The sequence below is a fragment of the Salmo salar genome, chromosome ssa02 (assembly GCF_905237065.1).
Source record: "Salmo salar chromosome ssa02, Ssal_v3.1, whole genome shotgun sequence".
NCBI lineage: Eukaryota > Metazoa > Chordata > Actinopteri > Salmoniformes > Salmonidae > Salmo > Salmo salar.
The window spans coordinates 39,531,244-39,552,021 of NC_059443.1; the positions used below are offsets into that span (position 1 = coordinate 39,531,244).

The 20,778-nt window shown below is 42.0% G+C and overlaps 2 protein-coding genes across 2 annotated transcripts in view; both read left to right on the plus strand.

Annotated features, from left to right (window-relative positions):
- myom3 (myomesin 3) overlaps nucleotides 1-11,260 on the plus strand; it is an 84,035-nt gene extending 72,775 nt beyond the window's left edge. The window contains exons 26-37 of the mRNA XM_014166542.2: nucleotides 72-216; nucleotides 554-613; nucleotides 2,900-2,967; nucleotides 3,102-3,209; nucleotides 5,966-6,053; nucleotides 6,870-6,908; nucleotides 7,872-7,977; nucleotides 8,955-9,118; nucleotides 9,406-9,442; nucleotides 9,665-9,687; nucleotides 9,805-9,860; nucleotides 10,194-11,260. Of these exons, the coding sequence (XP_014022017.1) occupies nucleotides 72-216; nucleotides 554-613; nucleotides 2,900-2,967; nucleotides 3,102-3,209; nucleotides 5,966-6,053; nucleotides 6,870-6,908; nucleotides 7,872-7,977; nucleotides 8,955-9,118; nucleotides 9,406-9,442; nucleotides 9,665-9,687; nucleotides 9,805-9,860; nucleotides 10,194-10,460 (1,161 nt within the window). The 3' untranslated portion in view covers nucleotides 10,461-11,260. The remainder of the gene's footprint in view (nucleotides 1-71; nucleotides 217-553; nucleotides 614-2,899; nucleotides 2,968-3,101; nucleotides 3,210-5,965; nucleotides 6,054-6,869; nucleotides 6,909-7,871; nucleotides 7,978-8,954; nucleotides 9,119-9,405; nucleotides 9,443-9,664; nucleotides 9,688-9,804; nucleotides 9,861-10,193) is intronic.
- Nucleotides 11,261-11,931: 671 nt separating this feature from the next.
- LOC106582922 (fatty acid-binding protein 10-A, liver basic) lies at nucleotides 11,932-13,388 on the plus strand. The gene is made up of 4 exons (XM_014166553.2): nucleotides 11,932-12,206; nucleotides 12,508-12,680; nucleotides 12,981-13,070; nucleotides 13,274-13,388. Exons 1-4 carry the CDS (start codon nucleotides 12,140-12,142, stop codon nucleotides 13,322-13,324), a joined length of 381 nt encoding a protein of 126 aa, XP_014022028.1. The 5' UTR covers nucleotides 11,932-12,139; the 3' UTR covers nucleotides 13,325-13,388.
- Nucleotides 13,389-20,778: the final 7,390 nt, after the last annotated feature.

Genomic DNA, 20,778 nt, shown 5'->3' on the forward strand with positions numbered 1-20,778 from the left:
TATATGCACATGTATGTACATATGTGTGCATTCATGTTCTTGTGTGTGTCCTCTCTCTTCTCTCTCCCTAGGCCCATAAGATTAACTTCGACAAGGCCAGTGGGCTGATAGAGATTCTGTTTGACCAGCTGTCTAAGGAGGATGAGGGCTCCTACACAGCTCAGCTCTGCGATGGCCGCGCCAAGAATCAGTTCACCCTCGTGCTCGTGGACGAGAGTGAGTCCATCTGGTCACCCAAACTCATTACCAGGATGTTCATACTACTGAACCGAGCTGAGCTAAACCATGCTGTGATGAGCTGGCCTGTTTTCGCATCCACCATAGTTGCTGGAAGTGCTGAGCCAGCACAGTTTGCTTCAGATCGGCACAATAGTTTGAAAATGGCAGCTTGCTATTGCTGTGAACTCTAAAGAGCAGTAAATGTTTGGCATGGCTTGATATATAGATTTGTTCCAATCGATTTGGTTATTGCATTCAATGTTACTGTCTTATAGTTACTACATATCCTCAGTGTGGTAGTAGGGATGTGACCCTGTGGTTGTGACTTTGACAGAGTTCCGTCAGACACTGGCTCAGTCCATAGCCAACAGAATGGACTACAAGAGAAAGTCAGGTGAGTGTCCCCCTATTGGCCCCTAGTTCACCCCTGACCTCTGGGCTGGATCCAGTGCTTAATTTTGTAAGTCGGGAGGTCCTGGAACACATAGTGAGTGCAGGCGTGGGTTATCCGGGGGGCTCTGAGGTACCAGAACTCATTGAGAAAAAAAGTGTCAAACACAAAGTGGCAGTGCAGCAGACAGAGTAAACAGCCAAGTAGCCTAGTGTCTATGGCGGTGAAACGGACAGCACTCTCCAAAGCATTTTAGACGTCACTGCAGTATGCCCACATACTTGAGTATAGCTGCGGGGCTTACACAAGTCTGAATTTCTTATAGCCTAATTTTCCAGACATCAATGTACAGCAACATTTTTAGACGACACTGCAGACACATTATGCATTGTGCACACATACTCAGCTGTGGGGTTGACACGACCAGAATCTCATATCATTTTCAAGACATCAAATGTAGCAGTAGAACAAATATCACAATATTGGAATATAACTTCAAATAAGATAAATCAGTGTATGCTACATCAGAACACACATATGACAATATATAGGCCTTCCTGTGTGATAATATGAAGCACATATTCAGATTACCTTCACAGTACCGAACAAGTTTGTAAAGGGAAAAAAAATGTCCTACCTTAGTTTTCAAAACCTCCCGCAATGACTCTCCCCATGTCAAGTCCATTAAACTTCTAAGAGTCAATTTCTTGCCCAAAGCCATGAGCGGGCCTGTGGCTGGGATAATTAGCTTCCTTCTAAGGATTTTCTGAAGACTCTGGCTGTAGTGTCTATTATTTTTCATTTTGAGTGTTAAGTATTTAACATTTTTATTTAACCTTTATTTAACTAGGCAAGTCAGCTAAGAACAAATTCTTATTTACAATGACGGCCTAACCCTGACGACGCTGGGCGAATTGTGCACTGCCCTATGGGACTCCCAATCACGGCCGGTTGTGGACCAGGGTCTGTAGTGACGCCTCTAGCACTGAGATGCAGTGCCTTAGACCGCTGCGCCACTCGGGAGCCCTACAAACTATTACCTGGGTATTCTCTTTAGTCTTGTCTATAAGGCTTGCTGCCACCAAATGTGCCTTGGTTCGGGCATGTTTAAAAACCTTTTTTTCCGAGGGCTTTTTTTTTTTTACATCTGAGGCATAGGATGTTAATTTATTGTACATCCCACCCACTCTTTTGCTAGTTTCATCCCTCCCAGTCATTTCTAGACCCAAGCTCCCTAGCTTTTTGCATGTTGTACAGCCCAACTTTTAATTCTACATGACAAGCCAGGGGTTATACATTTGATTATTCTTGAACTGCACCTGCTCTGAGCACTTCGTCGGTGGATGCACTGCCCCCCTCCCCCCAGCTCCCCGTCTCACTCTCCCGCTGAGTCTGACTCGCTAGTAGGCCTACAAGCTAGTGGAGGTGCCGGTGGTGATGCTGAACTGGCGGGATTAGCAGCGCTGCTAGCTAAGGCATTGCCATCAGGAACAGTTTGACCCTCACTGCTCTCCTCCGGCACTGACAGTTCTCTGGCTCGTTCTGGGTTCGATTCACCATCGTTTTCTGGATTTTTGGACTTGAAAAAATGACGGCAAATTCGATTGCCTTTTCTTTTCCATTTTTTATTTGGCTTCGCACGATTCAAATTCAGTAGGGAGACGACCAGCCTAGGCTATGTAACGTGATTACATAGGGACCTCTTCACCAGCTGACCACCACTACCAAGACCTGTGTCAAGATCAGTTACTTACCCCACCGGCCCTCCCCATATCTCTATGTACAAATAAGAGAGCAGGTCTGGAATCAGTGTGGCAGGATAGGATGATTACACAGAAGGATCACCATGCTTTTACATGATGGTGTTTTTGGGGGCGGGAGAAATAACGAGAAGGCAACTTAATTTAACGCTGATTGCTTTTATTAGAATGTCTACAGTGCGAACAGTGAAACAATTAATAAATCATGCCGCGAGAGGTACCGGATCCGGGAAAATAGGTGCCGGAACAAACAAAGACAAATCTGAGAGATGCCGGATCCTCTCAGAGTTTCTTCCATCCGGCTGACCAAAGTCCATGTAGGATGTGCTTTTATTTACTGCCAACAGTAGATAAAGATCTAATTTCTGTGTAAAATACTGCTTCCAAATAGGCAGCTATAACTTTAGAACATAATATATAATGCTGCCACACCAGAATATAGCGAGTTTCATTGATTGACTGCCAGCAAAGACAGCTGCTGTATCTCTGGTCCAGTGGGCGCAGTTAATCATTCGTTCTGTTTTTCAAGGACCCTATTTTCTGGAGTTTTTGTCATGGACCGTGACAGAGGACTGTGAGTTTATAATCAAATGCAAGGTAATTTATAAATATCCAATATGTCATCTTTGTTATGAAATAATCACATGGATTCTGTATTCTGAAATGCATGTGTGTTCTGAATGTATTCAGTGTTACTGTATCATTAGAATCCTCTGTCATTCTGGGTCCAGGTGACCAACGTAAGCAAGGATACGACTCTGAAGTGGTTCAAGGATGGCGTGGAGACTCCAGCTGTGTATGACCAGCAGACTGGAGTCAGCACCATGACTGTGCAACAGGTACACATACCAGATCCAGTCCTCATAGGGCTGGTTTCCTGAACCCAGATTAAAATGAATCCTGGACTAAAACACACTTTCAATGGAGATTCTCTATTGTGAATGGCTTTAATCCAGGACTAGGCTGAATCTGGTTCCAGGGAACTGGCCCATAACCCCACTATTTAGCGCACAACTGGATATTTGACCTGGTGACCTTCCGGCTACAGATCCGCCTCTCTAACTATTAAGCTACCAACCACCTCATATTTGCAGTATAGTAATGTACACTACCGTTCAAAAGTTTGGGGTCACTTAGAAATGTCCTTGTTTTTGAACAAAAAGCAAAACATTTTCTCTATTAAAATAACATCAAATTGATCAGAAATACAGTGTAGACATTGTTAATGTTGTAAATGACTATTGTAGCTGTAAACTGCTGACATTTAATGGAATATCTACATAGGTGTACAGAGGCCCATTATCAGCAACCATCACTCCTGTGTTCCAATGGCACATTGTGTTAGCTAGTCCAAGTTTATCCTTTTAAAAGGCTAATTGATCCTTAGAAAACCCTTTTGCAATTATGTTAGCACAGCTGAAAACTGTTGTCTGATTAAAGAAGCAATAAAACTGGCCTTCTTTAGACGAGTTGAGTATCTGGAGCATCAGCATTTGTGGGTTCGATTAGAGGCTCAAAATGGGCAGAAACAAAGAACCTTCTGAATCTCGTCAGTCTATTCTTGTTCTGAGAAATGAAGGCTACTCCGTGCGAGAAATTGCCAAGAAACTGAAGATCTCATACAACGCTGTACGAGATCTACCTCAATCAGCACGACTAACCGGTGCCTGTATGTAGCCTCACTACTGTTATAGCCTTGTTACTGTATATAGTCTTTTTAGTGTTGTTTATATTTCTTTAGTTACCTATTGTTCACCTAATACCTTTTTTGCACTGTTGGTTAGAGCATGTAAGTAAGCATTTCACTGTAAGGTGATACCTGTTGTATTCGGCGCACGTGACAAATAACCTTTGATTTGATTTGACTACTCCCTTCACAGAACAGCACAAACGGGCTCTAGCCAGAATAGAAAGAGGAGTGGGAGGTCCCAGTGCACAACTGAGCAAGAGGACAAGTACATTAGAGTGTCTAGTTTGAGAAACAGACGCCTCACAAGTCCTCAACTGGCAGCTTCATTAAATAGTACACGCAAACACCAGTCTCAACGTCAACAGTGAAGAGGCGACTCCGGGATGCTGGCTGTCTAGACAGAGTTCCTCTGTCCAGTGTCTATGTTCTTTTACACATCTTAATCTTTTATTTTTATTGGCCAGTCTGAGACATGGCTTTTTCTTTGCAACTCTGGCTAGAAGGCCAGTATCCCGGAGTCACCTCTTCACTGTTGACGTTGAGACAAGTGTTTTGCAGGTATTATTTAATGCTCAGTCCCCTCCTGTACTCCCTGTTCACTCATGACTGCACGGCCAGGCACGACTCCAACACCATCATTAAGTTTGCCGATGACACAACAGTGGTAGGCCTGATCACAGACAACGACGAGACAGCCTATTGGGAGGAGGTTAGAGACCTGGCTGTGTGGTACCAGGACAACAACCACTCCCTCAACGTGATCAAGACAAAGGAGATGATTGTGGACTACAGGAAAAAGGAGGACCAAGCACACCCCCATTCTCATCGACGGGGCTGTAGTGGAGCAGGTTGAGAGCTTCAAGTTCCTTGGTGTTCACATCACCAACAAACTAACATGGTCCAAGCACACCAAGACAGTCGTGAAGAGGGCACGACAAAACCTATCCCCCCTCAAGAGACTGAAAAGTTTTGGCATGGGTCCTCAGATCCTCAAAAGGTTCTACAGCTGAGAGCATCCTGACAGGTTGCATCACTGCCTGGTGTGGCAACTGCTCAGCCTCCGACTGCAAGGCACTACAGAGGGTAGTGCGTACGGCCCAGTACATTACTAGGGCCAAGCTTCCTGCCATCCAGGACCTCTATACCATGTGGTGTCAGAGGAAGGCCCTAAAAATTGTCAGCAAGCGGTACCAGAGCGCCAAGTCTAGGTCCAAGAGGCTTCTAAACAGCTTCTACCCCCAAGCCATAAGACTCCAGAACATCTAATCAAATGACTACCCAGACTATTTGCGTCCCCGTCCCCCCTTTTACGCAGCTGCTGCTCTCTGTTATTATCTATGCATAGTCACTTTAATAACTCTACCTACATTACCTCAATTACCTCGACTAACTGGTTCCCCCACACATTGACTCTGTACAGGTACCCCTTGTATATAGTCTCGCTATTGTTATTTTACTGCTGCTCTTTAACTACTTGTTACTTTTATTTCTTATTCTCATTTGTATTTTTTAAACTGCATTATTGGTTAGGGGCTTGAAAGTAAGCGTTTCACTGTAAGGTCTACAGCTGTTGTATTCGGCGCATGTGACTAATACAAATTGATTTAATCATCACACACACACAGAACGTGTCAGAGTGTCTCTACAGTATGAGTGTTTATAGATCATTGCATGATTACCCACCGGGTACACACTGGTTGAATCAACGTTGTTTCCACGTAATTTCAATGAAATTACGTTGAACCAATGTGGAATGGACGTTGAATTGACGTCTGTGCCCAGTGGGTAGGATTGTCTGTGTACAGAAAGTCAAACGTGTTTTGGGTATTCTCAAACCCTGTGTGTGTGCGAACGTGCCTGCGTGTGTGTCATAGTGATTGACTGTTTCTCTCTGGTGAATCTCAGGTGACTAAGAAGGAGGCAGGACACTACAAAGCCGTGGCGTCTGATGGTAGAGGACAGGATGTCAGCACACTGGAGTTACTACATGAAGGTGAGACATCCTGGCACTGTCATGGACAACCATAGACATGGGCCCATATTTGTAAAGCAATCAGTTTTGCTTCGTAGATCCTAATGAATATGAGGACTTGGACTGGTGGGACCTGATCCTAGATCAGCACTCGCACTCTGAGAAGCTTTGTGAATATGGGCCCCGGTCTAGCCGAAATATCATTGAAATGTTACAGTATGTTGTCTCTCAAGTTACATTGTTATGAGGCAATTTCAAAGTGCATTATTGTTATGTCTCATGATTATTCTGAAGATGCAGAAACTGAGACTTCACATAACGTAATATTATCCTCCATGTATTATGCATAGAGGTTAATGAACATTATAAACTGGGTGGTTTGAGCCCTGAATGCTGATTGGCTGAAAGCCGTAGAATATCAGACCATTTATCACGGGTATGACAAAAAACGACTTCTTACTGTTCTAATTACGTTGGTAACCAGTTTATAATAGCAATAAGGCACCTTGGGTGTTTGTGGTATATGGCCAATATACCACTGCTAATGGCTGTATCCAAGTGTTCATAGAATGTCCTATATGGACTTTGGTCAGCCGGATGGGAGACACTTTTGTTGACTCTTGTTGGCCCCGGCTGGAACACTGTAGAGCAATCACAGCGCTTAGGGACCCAGCCCAGAGGTCAGAGGTGAACCAGGGGCCAACACTCACGCGTTGCATCATGCATAAGAACAGCCCTTAGCTGTGGTATATTTGCCATGTACCACACCTCCACAGACTTTATCGCTTAAATAGAGCCCAATGTCTGGAGACATAATTATTCTGTCTTTATTTACAGAGTATGACAAGCTCCTCCAACTCCTGAGCAAACAGTGTGGTAAGTTTAGCATGGATTTCCTAATACTATTACGCCAACATTTCAGTACCGAAACAGGAGTGACTTCTCAAGCATTCTATGAACAATTTTTGGATGGGAACAACAAAGTCATTAAATGATGAAGGATCGGACCCCTTTTTTTCAATTTTCGCCTAAAATGACATACCCAAATCTAACTGCCTGTAGCTCAGGCCCTGAAGCAATGATATGCATTTTCTTGGTACCATCTGAAAGGAAACACTTTAAAGTTGATCTAAATGTGAAAGGAATGTAGGAGAATATAACACAATAGATCTGGTAAAAGATAATATAAAGAAAAAACAACTGTTGTTTTGTATTTTTTTTGTACCATCTTTGAAATGCAAGAGAAAGGCCATAATGTATTATTCCAGCACAGGTGCAATTTAGATATTGGCCACTAGATGGCAGGAGTGTATGTGCAAAGTTTTAGTCTGATCCAATGAACCATTGCATTTCTGTTTAGAATTTTGTATCAAGACTGCCCAAATGTGCCTAATTTGTTAATTTATTTATTAATAACTTTTCATGTTCAAAACTGTGCACTCTCCTCAAACAATAGCATGGTATTCTTTCACTGTAATAGCTACTATAAATTGGATAGTGCAGTTAGATTAACAAGAATTTAAGCTTTCTGACAATATCAGATATGTCTATGTCCTGGGAAACGTTCTTGTCACTTACAACCTCATGTTAATCGCATTAGCCTACGTTAGCTCAACCGTCCCGCAGGGGACCCACCAATCCTGAAGAAGTTTTTAACTTCTTAAGTAACAACGACAAAACCCACATCCTGACTACAGGTTAGAATCAAAATACAAAATGTATTGGACCTAGACTACAGTTTAGACAGCCTGCCCTGTCAACTGTCAATATCCCAACAATGCATTCTGTCACAGAGTATCATTTCTCTGAGTTTGACTTTTTCCTCTCTCTGTGGCACAGCGCTGTCTGCAGGCCCAGTGAGGATTCAATGCACTGCTATGGGCTTCAAGCTCTACTGCTCTCTCAAGTACTATATCAGCTATATGAAGACCAGCTGGCACTTCAAGTGAGTTCCCTCGCCTGGCCTGGCCTCTGTACACTGCCCTGCCACAAGGGCTGTGTTCCAGGCCTACTGTTTCCACTTTGTATACATTATACAGTCAGCCTATGCTACACAGAGTAGGGTGAAGTTGCCCCTAGGCGCTGAGCTTGGGTCAGTTTAGCATTTTCCCCACTAATTGTTAAGGTTGGGATTGGGGGAGGGGAAGTTGATCCTAAATCTGCATCTAAGGGAAACATCACACCAGAGCATGATACAGGGAACAGGGACTGGACTTTTATCGCCACCTGCTGGCAGCTTTTCTGGTTCGCACCAACCACCAACCCTGGTTCTACAGAGTTACGGAGCAGGCAGGCTTTTGTTCTAATCCAGCATCAACACACCTGATTCAACTAATAGACTAATCATTAAGACTTTGATTAGTTGAATCAGCTGTGTTGGTGCCTGTCTGGAGCACGTGTGCATCCTGTACCTCTCCATTACGAGAGCTGATGACAACCCAACATGGAAAAAATACATGAATTTCACATGTGAACACAGGTGGAGTGTTCCAAAAACACGTTTTCATGTGATCACATGTGATTTTATGTGAAGTTAATGTGACAACATGTGATAACATGAAACTACACATCACATGTGAAATCGTGCTTTTTCACGTGATTGTTCTGTAAGGGCACCGCTGTAGCAACATGGTTTGTTGTTTGATTTAAACTCAGAGTTGCTTTAGCATTTGTGTTTTTCTTCACATCGCCCCACAGCTTCCTTAGTGAGTCTGAGCCTTTAATCCCAAATCCATCTCATCTCACCAGTTTGAAAAAGACCAAACGTAAAGGCTTTTACGAAGAAACTTAAAACTGAACAAGTAAAGCCCTCAGACATAAATAGTCATGGCCATGTGTGGAAGTATCTTTTGGTGGATTATAGAAAAACAATATTCTATTCTATTGAATTGTATTATCATATTCTATTTCATTGTGTACCAGGGAGAGTAGGATTGACCAGTTGGAGAGGTGTAAGCCTGGCAGCAGTATGCAGAAGCTGTGGGTCGAGGTCTTTGCGCCCACGGAGAACGATAAGGGGAAGTACACTTTGGAGATGTTTGATGGTCAAGAAAAGCACACACGCTCACTAGACCTATCTGGACAAGGTTAGTCTGGCCAGCCTGATTCACTCAAAAAGCAGTATTGTCTCAAAGCAGTTAAGAGAAATAGGCTTCATACAGGGATTTTACTGTTTCAGATTCATGTCAACGTCTTCACAGCTAGAATGTAAACTTCAGAATTGGACTATTATTACTCAATTATAATTAAATGTGTCTGCAATCTTGATCTACATTCATATCTTCCAAGACAGGCAGTTAATGAATATTACATTCTTCCTAAATACATTTCAGTATACTATATTTAATTATCTCTCTCTTTCTCTCTTTAAAAGCCTTTGCTGACGCTCTGTTGGAATACCAGAGGTTGAAGTAAGTGCAGTACCATATTGATGGTGCGCGCCCAGCATGGCTTGCAGTGGTAAACACTAACACAAACAATTGCAGGTACTATTTTCTATCACTATTCTCACATTGGACAAACAGAAAACTGTTCTATATTCAATATTGATGAGTTGACATATAGTATGGTAATGGATATGAAACCATTTGCAAATGTATTTACCAGTTTTACCCTTGCTCTTTGCTACAAAGGCAAGTGGCGGTTGCTGAGAAAAGTGAGTAGCCTACTCTTTCATTGTTTCTTAATAATTGCATTTTCTGTACACTGGAATGATTGAATGAGCTTCCTATGGATGATTAAAAGGGAGTAAATGTCCTTCTCATTGCTTCAGATCGGGCCAGGGTGACCAAGGGCCTACCAGATGTGGTGGCTATCATGGAGAATAAGGTAGGCTAACTTTGGGAAATAATACTGTCCTATTACGTGGTTACCATGTTCACTAGTACTTCACTATCCTTTTACGTCCAATTTTTGTGATTGTACTGTTAAACCAACGAGTAGAAGTGCTGATCTAGGATCAGTTTAGCCTTTTAGATCATAATGAATACAATTAAATGGACAGGGGGGACTGATCATAGATCAGCACCTTCTCCAATACGTTTAAAAAAAAAAAATAGCCTTACCTGCCCAAGTCAACAGTGATAAGTGATATTTGGTCATTGTTCATATTTACATTGACTGTTGTGAATCATGTCATCTTTATTTCCCTCTCCTCCTCAGTCTCTGTGTCTGACCTGCTTCACTGATGGCGACCCTGCCCCAGAGATGTTCTGGCTGAGGAACGACAAAGGCATCGTCTCGGGGGGCCAGTTCAACATCGCCAACGAGAATAAGTGCAGCACTCTGACTGTAAACAACGTGACTAGCGAGGACACGGGCAACTACAGCATCTTTGTGCGCAACCAGTACGGCACTCAGACGGTCAACGTGACCGTGAGCGTGTACAAGCACGGCGAGAAGCCCCCGCCCGATGCAGTGGAGATGTAAGAAAGGAAGGAATGAAGGAGTGCTGGTTTTGTTGCACTAAGAGAGGATTCCAACTGGGCACAGACGTCAATTCAATGTCTTTTCCACGCTGGTTCCACATGATATGGAAACACCGTTGATTCGACCAGTGTGTGCCCAGTGGGTTGTGTTTGTATGGTGGTTGAGCCAGTTAGTTTTCATGGGGTTAAATTAGAGTTAATGAGGAGTGAAATACAAGAAGCAGTTCATTTGTGGCATTGGGATGTAGCAATGACTAAGTTACATGTGCAAGAGGGAATGCAGTCAATTTGAGGTCCAGTCAACACTGCAACAACCTGTATTCTTGTGTCATTAGACTACCAATAAATATCCCAAGTGTCAGCAACAATTTTATGATGTCGCCCCTTTCTTTCTGGAGCAATTTAATAATAGGACCTGTGAGCAGGGACTAGAAAGCTCTGAAGTAGGATTCGTTGGCCAAGGCGAGCACGTTAAATGTTAATTTCATGTCTTGACAGCAGCAAACTTGATCCGAATTCCAATTATCTCCCATGTTGTATTTCACTAGATATGTCATGTTAATCATGCACATGGAGTAGATTACATAGGTGCACGACACGTCAAGTGCGTTTTTCTATATCAACCTAATTTATGTTCTGACCTCCGTGTAATAAGGCAATAATCTCACTCGTTCAGTCTGCACCTGCAGCTTAAGTAGGTCTATTAGCCTGTTAGCTCTCCACATACAGTATTTGTCATATCTGTCATATCGTGTGTCACTGCAATCGCTTGTGTGCTGCTAATAAAGTCATTTGATCTTGGTGGCTTGACACGGTTTCATTCACCTCAACATACTTCTGATGTTGTTATTGTTTGCACTGTTTGAGATGTCTGCCAGAGGGATTCGCCATTCAATGATTATTAGAAACATCTCATAAAAGTGTGGGAAACTATTATGCAAGCAAAGAGTAGCCACAACACGTCTTCTGAACTGATAGAAGAGCTTTTGTCCAAGGTGTCATTCACCCATCGCCTGGTTAAACAGTGGAGTAGATTGTTTTTAGGAAGATTCCACAGGACATCAGACCTGGGTTCGAATACTATACAAACAGTTTCAGAGTTTGCATTAGCCTGCCCGGAGTGCCATATTGTCTGGTTTGCACTTTTGCAACGATTTTAGCGGTTCCATTGTACTAGGCACGCTCGATAAAGCCCAGCTAAAGTATTCAAAATGATTTCATATAGCAATTTAACCCAGGTCTGCATTTAGGACAGTATTGCAAGAAGTGATCCCCCGAAACAAACTTGAGATCTGCGTGTCAGAAGTTTCAGAATCTATTGGGATGAGTAAAACCTATGTATATGTCATTTTATGGCTATCTTTTATGGCTATGTGATAGCGAAGCTCGGACGTAACGTACTCTTCCCCATCCCAAGATAACTGGAAGTTGGGGTCATGCCAGACAGAGATGTAAGTGAACTCTGGGTTGTTCAAACAATGGGGGACATTACTTCAGAGGCTGTGTTACTGATTAGACACAGAGGCACAGAGCGGAGCCCCTTCTACCTGCTGATATAAGTAGCTGTGGGGAACACAGTGCCGTCTCTACATTTGTGTTGAGCTTCGCACAGCTGTCTCGGACTCTTATTGCCCATTTTGGTGAAGGAGGAGAAACCGGACCGGTACAGACACAGACGACATGGCCTTCAGTGGAACATGGCAGGTGTATGCTCAGGAGAACTACGAGGAGTTCCTCAGGGCCATCTGTGAGTTTCCTAAAGATTCATTACATTGCACGTATGGGGTTGTTTAGGGCTGAATCTGAAATGTATTTGCTTGATTCCTCGTGTCCTCTTTCTCAAAACTCATTGGAGGCTAGAAGATTAATGGTACCTCCCCTCTGATCTTCTCATTTCATGAGTTTTGAAAAGGAGAGAGGATGTAAGGAATCAAGGAAATACAAGATATTCAACTATAGATTCCCAACTATGACCCAAAATGAAAAGGTAGGGTACCTCCATGGGTCCAATCCTAAGCTAATGAGTCATCCTCCTGCCCATCCATCAGCACTCCCAGAAGATGTTATCAAGCTGGCCAAAGACATCAAGCCCGTGACTGAGATCCAGCAGAACGGCAATGACTTCGTCATCACCTCCAAAACTCCTGGCAAGTCCATCACCAACTCCTTCACCATCGGCAAAGAGGCCGACATCACCACCATGGATGGCAAGAAGCTCAAGGTAAGCAATCCCAATTTACCCGACTGTGGTGAATCTATACATATGAAAGTATTGATTGATTCACTGACATATTGTTAAATTGACAGGTTTCATCTTTGAATTGAAGTCCAGTAATGCTTGGTAGTTTAAAAGTTCTGCCTCGTGGATGTTCTGTCTTATGAGGGAGGGGGGTCAAGACGATCGTCTTGTATCTGCAGTTAGTGTATGTCTTGTTCAGTCTTCTAAGTTTCTTAGCTCATCTGTCCTCACTCGTTATTGCTACACATTACTGATCACCTCTCTCTTCTCTGGCCCCTACAGTGCACTGTCAAACTGGAGGGAGGGAAGCTGATGTGCAACACAGATAAATTCACACACATCCAGGAGCTCAAAGGAGGAGAGATGGTTGAGGTAATTTGACCTAATGTTGGTAGCACTGAAAAATAACACACTACACAGCTGTCAGTACAGCGTGTCAAATATAAGCATATACAGTTGTGACATATGGGGCACAGGTCAAACAAGCTGGCTATCTCTACCTTATGTGGTTTTATTTGTATAATAGTGACCTGACCACAGTAACTAAACACTTTTCACTACCTCCCCCATTTCAGACGCTGACAGTGGGCTCTACGTCACTCATCAGGAGGAGCAAAAAGATGTGAACCTGGAATGGTAGCAGGCAGGGGGCAGTCCTTGGCTATTTAAATAAACTTGCTTGACGTAAAACGTGTGCTTTATTACGTGTGCTGTGAACATGCAGCTGTGCATCTAATAAACAGTGAACACTGATTGAATAATAGAAACTACCGGTCAAAAGTCTTAGAACACCTGCTCATTCAAGGGGTTTTCTTTATTTTCACTATTTTCTACATTGTAGAATAATAGTGAAGACATCAAATCTATGAAATAACACATATAGAATCATGTAGTAACCAAAAAATGTTAAACAAATACAAATATATTTTAGATTTGAGATTCTTCAAATAGCCACCCTTTGCGATATTACTGCACGGTTGGAACTAGAAGCACAACCATTTCGCTACATTCGCATTAACATCTGCTAACCATGTGTATGTGACCAATACAATTGTATTTTATTTTATTTGCCTTGATTAAAGCTTTGCACACTCTTGGCATTCTCTCAACCAGCTTCAACTGGATTGCTTTTCCAACAGTCTTGAAGGAGTTCCTGCATATGCTGAGCACTTGTTGGCTGCTTTTCCTTCACTCTGCAGTCCACCTCATCCCAAATCATCTCAATTTGGTTGAGGTCTGGGGATTGTGGAGGCCAGGTCATCTGATTCAGCACTTCATCTCTCTCTTTCTTGGTAAAATAGCCCTTACACAACCTGGAGGTGTGTTGGGTCATTATCCTGTTGAAAACCAAATGGTTGTTTCACTAAGCACAAACCAGATGGGATGGTTTATTGCTGCAGAATGCTGTGGTAGCAATGCTGGTTAAGTGTGCCTTTGAACTGTAAATAAATCACAGACAGTGTCACTAGCAAACACCCCAAAACCATAACACCTCTTCCTCCATGCTTTACGGTGGGAAATACCCATGCGGAGATCATCCGTACACACACACCACATCCCACAAAGACACACTGGTTGGAACCAAAAATCTCATTTGGACTCCAGACCAAAGGACAAATTTCGAGCGGTCTAATGTCCATTGCTCGTGTTTCTTGACCCAAGCAAGTCTCTTCTTCTTATTGGTGTCCTTTAGTAGTGGTTTATTTGCAGCAATTCGACCATGAAGGCCTGATTCACACAGTCTCCTCTGAACAGTTGATGCTGAGATGTGTCTGTTACTTGAACTCTGCGAAGAATTTATTTGGGCTGCAATTTCTGAGGCTGGTAACTCTAATTAACTTATCCTCTGCAGCAGAGGTAACTTTAGGTCTTCCTTTCCTGTGGCGGTCCTCATGAGAGCCAGTTTCATCATCACGCTTGAAGGCTTTTGATACTGCACTTAAAGAAACTTCAAGAAAATTTCCCGTATTAACTGACCTTCATGTCTTAAAGTAATGATGGACTGTCGTTTCTCCTTGCTTATTTGAGCTGTTCTTGCCATAATATGGACTTGGTCTTTTGCCAAATTAGGGCTATCTTCTGTATACCCCCCTACCTTGTCACAACACAAATGATTGGCTGAAACGCATTAAGGAAAGAAGTTCCACAAATTAATTTTTAAGAAGGCACACCTTAAATATGCATTCCAGGTGACGACCTCATGAAGCTGGTTGAGTTAATGCCAAGAGTGTACAAAGCTGTCATCAAGGCAAAGGGTGGCTATTTGAAGAATATCAAATATATAATACATTTTGATTTGATTAACACTTTTTTGGTTACTACAAGATTCCATAGGTGTTTTTTCATAGTTTTCATGTCTTCACTAATATTCTACAATGTAGAAAATAGTAAAAAGAAAGAAAAACCCTTGAATGAGTAGTTGTTCTAAAACTTTTGACAGGTAGTGTAGATTTCACATATGATTCAAAATACACAGTCGATAATTTCACAGTGCCCTTTCAAGTCGGGTACATAAACTCATTTCACATTGTGAAACAAACCACTGAATCGCAAATACATAATTTACATTCAAGATGTACAACTAAAAGAAAAACCTGTATCCTGATTCAAATGAATGTATGTACAGGCGCTAACCTACAGATTTCACATGACTGGGAATACAGATATGCATCTGTTGGTCAATGACCTTTATAGAAAAAGGTAGGGGCATGGATCAGAAAACTAGTCAGTATCTGGTGTGACCACCATTTTCCATAAATGTTGTCACACTCCTTTTCAATGGCTGTGCAAAGTTGGTGGATATTGCCGTAAACTGGAACACGCTGACATACATGTCAATCCAGAACATGCTCAAAAAGGTGACATGTCTGGTGAGTATGCAGGGCATGCTCAGCTTCCAGGAATTGTGTACAGATCCTTGAGACATGAGGCCGTGGATTATCATGCTGAAACATGAGGTGATGGCGGCGGATGAATGGCACCACAATGAGCCTCAGGATCTTGTCACGGTATCTCTGTGAATTCAAATTGTCATCAATTAAATGCCATTGTGTTCGTTGTCTGTAACTTATGCCTGCCAATACCATAACCTCAATGCCACCAATTTCACGCTCCTTCAAAATCTGAGAGAAATAAGCTTTTTGTGTGTATGGAACATTTCTGGGATCTTTTATTTCAGCTCATGAAACATGGGACCAACAATTTACATGTTGCATTTATATTTTTGTCCACTGTACGGATAAATTTTTTTAGCTGAAACCTTCCTCAGCGTACATAGTCATTACTAAATACACAGGTGGCCACAGGTGTTCAGACTGATGGGCAATATTGGCCAATAAAACCAAAGCAGGGGATACTGTTTAGCCACTATTTGTGATTATCACCTGAGTTGTGATTATCAGTTGTGATTATCACCTGATGACTTCAGGACAGGCTGATCTTTCCATTGAGCTGCTCCAGTGGGCTTGCTCCGGGAAGTACGCCGGATGGCCCCACTGGGCACAGATGTCAATTCAACGTCTATTCCACATCGGTTCAACGTAATTTCATTGAAACGATGTGGAAACAATGTTGAAGGGGTCTGAATACTTCATGAATGCACTGTACCTAGTATCAGGCATAATTACACGTGGCCATTGACCAATTTTATAAAATGACTACAAAATAGAGTTGGTGATTGAAATAATTAATACTGGTGTGTATTCATTACATCTTTCAATGGAAACCGGTTACCGTTTTAAGAACCAAAAGGACGCAAACAGAGCAAAATGGGGATGGACATCCCTGAATTTGTCCAATACAAACTCTTGTTTTCGTTGCAAAACGTCTTCCGTTTGGAGTAAACGGTTTCTGTTGCAAATCTTTTTGCAACAGACAACATTATTTGCAACAGAATCAACGTAAGGAATAAACCCCAGCTGTCAATAAAGTTTGACTGGCCATCTTCCATTTTGTGCTTCCGATCTTCCCCCTTTTGCACATTAGTTTGACTAATCTACAACGGCTTACCATTTACTGTATGTGATTGTGAAGGAGAATGAATGGGCACAAGCCAAGGTAGAGAGACTGCTAAGGAACCACCTGCTTGAACAACCGAGCTTCCCCCCACTAAGGCTGCGTTTAGACAGGCAGCCCAATTCTGACATTTTTCCCACTAATTCAGGGGTGTCCAACTCATTCCATAGAGAGCCTAGTGTCTGCTGGTTTTAGTTTTTTCCTTTCATTTAAGGCCTAGATAACCAGGTGAGGGAGTTCCTTACTAATAAGTTACCTTAATTCATCAATCAGGTACAGGAGGAGCAAAAAGGCCCTCCGTGGAATGAGTGACATACACTAATTGGTCTTTTGACCAATCACATCAGATCTTTTTCAAAGCTGATCTGATTGGTCAAAAGACCAATTAGTGAAGGAAAAAAAAGATCAGAATTGGGCTGCCTGTCTAAATGTAGCTTAAGGTGTGCTGAAGGACAACAACCACTAACAGGAGAATGCAAGAGGCCGGTAAGTAATGCAATGAAACTGAGTTATTAGCAAAACATTCTCAGCCAGGTTTTCGACTGATAAATTATATGTAGAATAAAGTGTAACCATTCAGTAGTATTCCATTTGCACAACACTGAAACCATGAAGGTTAACTAGTTCATCCGCACTGGAACAGACATGATTTTCATCTTACACAAAGTCCCATATTATACAGTATATTATGGAATGAGCAGAGTTATTTTTATTTTTTTTTTTTCCTACCCAAAATCACAAATGCATGAAAAGGATTGTGTTCTCCACTTTAGAAACCATGCATTTTTACAAGTTATTCCAGTAAAACAGACCTGCTAAACAATGTCTAATATAAATGTACAAACATTTAGGGTGCACACCCACTAACAGTATCATAACAATAAAAACCTTGCAAAAAAGGGAATGGAGTATCCACAATCAAATACTTGATAGAACATGTACATAAAAGAAAAGCTGTATTCTGGTTCAAATGAATGTGTGCAGTCATTCAAGTCAAGATGACAGACAATGCTTACACCTGAAATGACTACTTAGATGAGGCTCCTAAAGTCAAACTTTCACTAACAACCAACAAGGGAGTGAAATATCTAACACATTTTCAAAACCCATCAGACCGTTTTAATGGGATAGTTTGAAGACACACACACCAAAACCTCACATGCACTGGCCCAGCACACATAGGCTCGCTAGGCCTACACAAAACACTTATTCAGTATCATGCCATTCACACATTTATTTGTGCATGCCGCCACCTACTGTGCGGTAGTGGATCGTGTTACAGATTGATACGAAAAATGCATAATGAACAGAAATGCACCACCAACCAACCCTACACATACAGTACCTTTCAAAAGTTTCAAGAGTGTCCTCAGGTTTTCGCTCCTTCCTTGCATTTGAACGATGAATTAAGGTCACTAATTAGTAAGAAACTCCCCTCGCCTGGTTGTGTAGGTCTTCATTGAAAGGGAACCAAAAACGATCAGGCCCTCCATGGGTTTGAGACCCCTGACATACAGGTTCATTCTAAAAAGGTGCTTATTCAGGCAACAACCGACCATGTGCAAAGATGGAGTCCGATTGGAAGCCCAATAAACAACCAGTTCATGTGTTCTTCTTCTTCTTATTATTATTATTTGAGTATAAGGGTGGTTGGTGTTCAATATGTTGCATTACCACCCCCAACTGGACTATAATATTAACTTCTTTTTTTTGTTTTTTTGTAGCTATTATACAAACAAATCACCCTTCCAACTAACCCTACACTTATTTTAAAAAACTACCCCATTCCACTACTTTGACCTTATCTATGCCTGCACCATGCCAACGGCCTGGGAGGACGGGACACCACCAGTCAACACACCCTGTAACTCTAATGAAAGTCAAATCTGGTATACCCAAATACTTCTCTGCCCCATTCATGCATTGCCAAAGAAGGGGTTTTCTACTCTCTCCACCTATGCTAATCAAACAACGTGATTGGTCAATTGAACATTTAATCTACATATTGGTCAAGTTTTTGTAATTGATTGACCGTGTTCCTCTGCCCAGACGCATGCCAGATCTTACAAGGCCTGGATAGGTATTTTAAGTATCCGCTAATCACATATGTTATAGCGATCTGTCAGTCGATGACACAGTCGGTGACGTGGTATGCAACCATTGGTTGACGCGTGAAACGTCTGAGCAGTAGAACGCGACCATTGACAACACATCATTTTTGTATTTGGTTCATACAGTTAGATACAGGACTGTATCTGTGCGATTATGGCATCTTTGTCATCATGAGCAGTCCCATTGAGGCTATCTCCATTTCAAAGGCTTCAATTTTCTTCTTTTTTTGAACTGAACCAAATCTTGTGATTTATTTATTGCAGCCAAAAGATGGCGACGATATAGTTTAAAGCTATTTACTAACCATGTGCAACCCAATTTGAAGAAGACAATGCTCTGATCATTGGCTGATCGCTCCCAACCCATAAAGATCCCCACCCAGATGACTACTTTAACATAGCTGAAGCCCTCAAAGGCAATGTCCATGCTAAAACGTGTTATATACATCTAGAGTAACGTTTCTAGCTCTTAATTGATTAGATTAGCACAAAGCGGCTATTTTGAAAAGTGTATATAAATGTTCTTTATCAGCCTTCTGTAATTTGTCTACCCTAAGTGATGTGTTCATAGCTGTGGGAAGGAGGGGTGGTGAGGGTGCTGTAGCACCCCCTGATGAATCAAACTTATTATTATTATAATAATAATAATAATAATAATAATATGTACCAGTCAAAAGGTTGGACACCTACTCATTCAAGGGTTTTTCTTTATTTTTACTATTTTCTACATTGTAGAAGAATAGTGAAGACATTAAAGCTATGAAAAAACACATGTGGAATGGGGTAGTAAGCAAAAATATATTTGAGATTCTTCAAAGTAGCCACCCTTTGCCTTTGACAGCTTTGCACATACTTGGCATTCTCTCAACCAGCTTCATGAGGTAGTCACCTGGAATGCTTTTCCAACAGTCTTTAAGGAGTTCCCACATATGCTGAGCACTTGTTGGCTGCTTGTCCTTCACTCTGTTGTCCAACTCATCCCAAACCATCTCAAATGGGTTGAGGTCGGATGATTGTGGAGGCCAGGTCATCTGATGCAGCACTCCATCACCCTCCTTGGTCAAATAGCCCTTACACAACCTGGAGGTGTGTTTTGGGTCATGTCCTGTTGAAAAACGAATGATAGTCCCACTAAGATGGGATAGCGTATCGCTGCAGAATGATGTGGTAGCCATGCTGATTTAGTGTGCCTTGAATTCTAAATAAATCACTGACAGTGTCATCAGCAAAGCACCCCAACACCACCACCTCCATGCTTCACGGTGGGAACCACACATGCAGAGATCAACCGTTCACCTACTCTGCGTCTCACAAAGACACGGCGGTTGGAAGCAAAAATCTCAAATTTGGACTATAGGACAGATTTCCACCAGTCTAATGTCCATTGCTCGTGTTTCTTGGCCCAAGAAAGTCTCTTCTTCTTATTGGTGTCCTTTAGTAGTGGTTTCTTTGCAGCAATTAGACCATAAAGGCCTGATTTACACAGTCTCTGAACAGTTATACAATGGTGCCGGAGGAGATGGCTGCCGTTTTACGGTCCTCTAACTAATTGTACTATTGTGTGTTTAGACAAACTACGATCACGTATGTCCTACCAACAGGACATTAAACTGTAATATTTTATGCTTCACCGAGTCGTGGCTGAACAACATTATGAATAAGATGCAGCAGGTGGGTTTACATACACTTAGGTTGGAGTCATTAAAACTCATTTTTCAACCACTCCACAAATGTCTTGTTAACAAACTATAGTTTTGGCAAGTCGGTTAGGACATCTACTTTGTGCATGACACAAGTCATTTTTCTAACAATTGTTTACAGACAGATTTTATTTTTATTTTTTTACTTTTATTTAACTAGGCAAGGCAGTTAAAAACAAATTCTTATTTTCAATTACAGCCTAGGAACAGTGGGTTACCTGCCTTGTTCAGGGGCAGAATGACAGATTTGTACCT

Bases quoted from the DNA above. Each gene is read 5' to 3' on its own strand.
- LOC106582922 (XM_014166553.2), top strand. From the start codon at position 12,140: ATGGCCTTCAGTGGAACATGGCAGGTGTATGCTCAGGAGAACTACGAG. The intron at 12,207-12,507 runs GTGAGTTTCCTA...CCCATCCATCAG, and splicing joins GGAGTTCCTCAGGGCCATCT to CACTCCCAGAAGATGTTATC. The intron at 13,071-13,273 runs GTAATTTGACCT...CCCCCATTTCAG, and splicing joins AAGGAGGAGAGATGGTTGAG to ACGCTGACAGTGGGCTCTAC.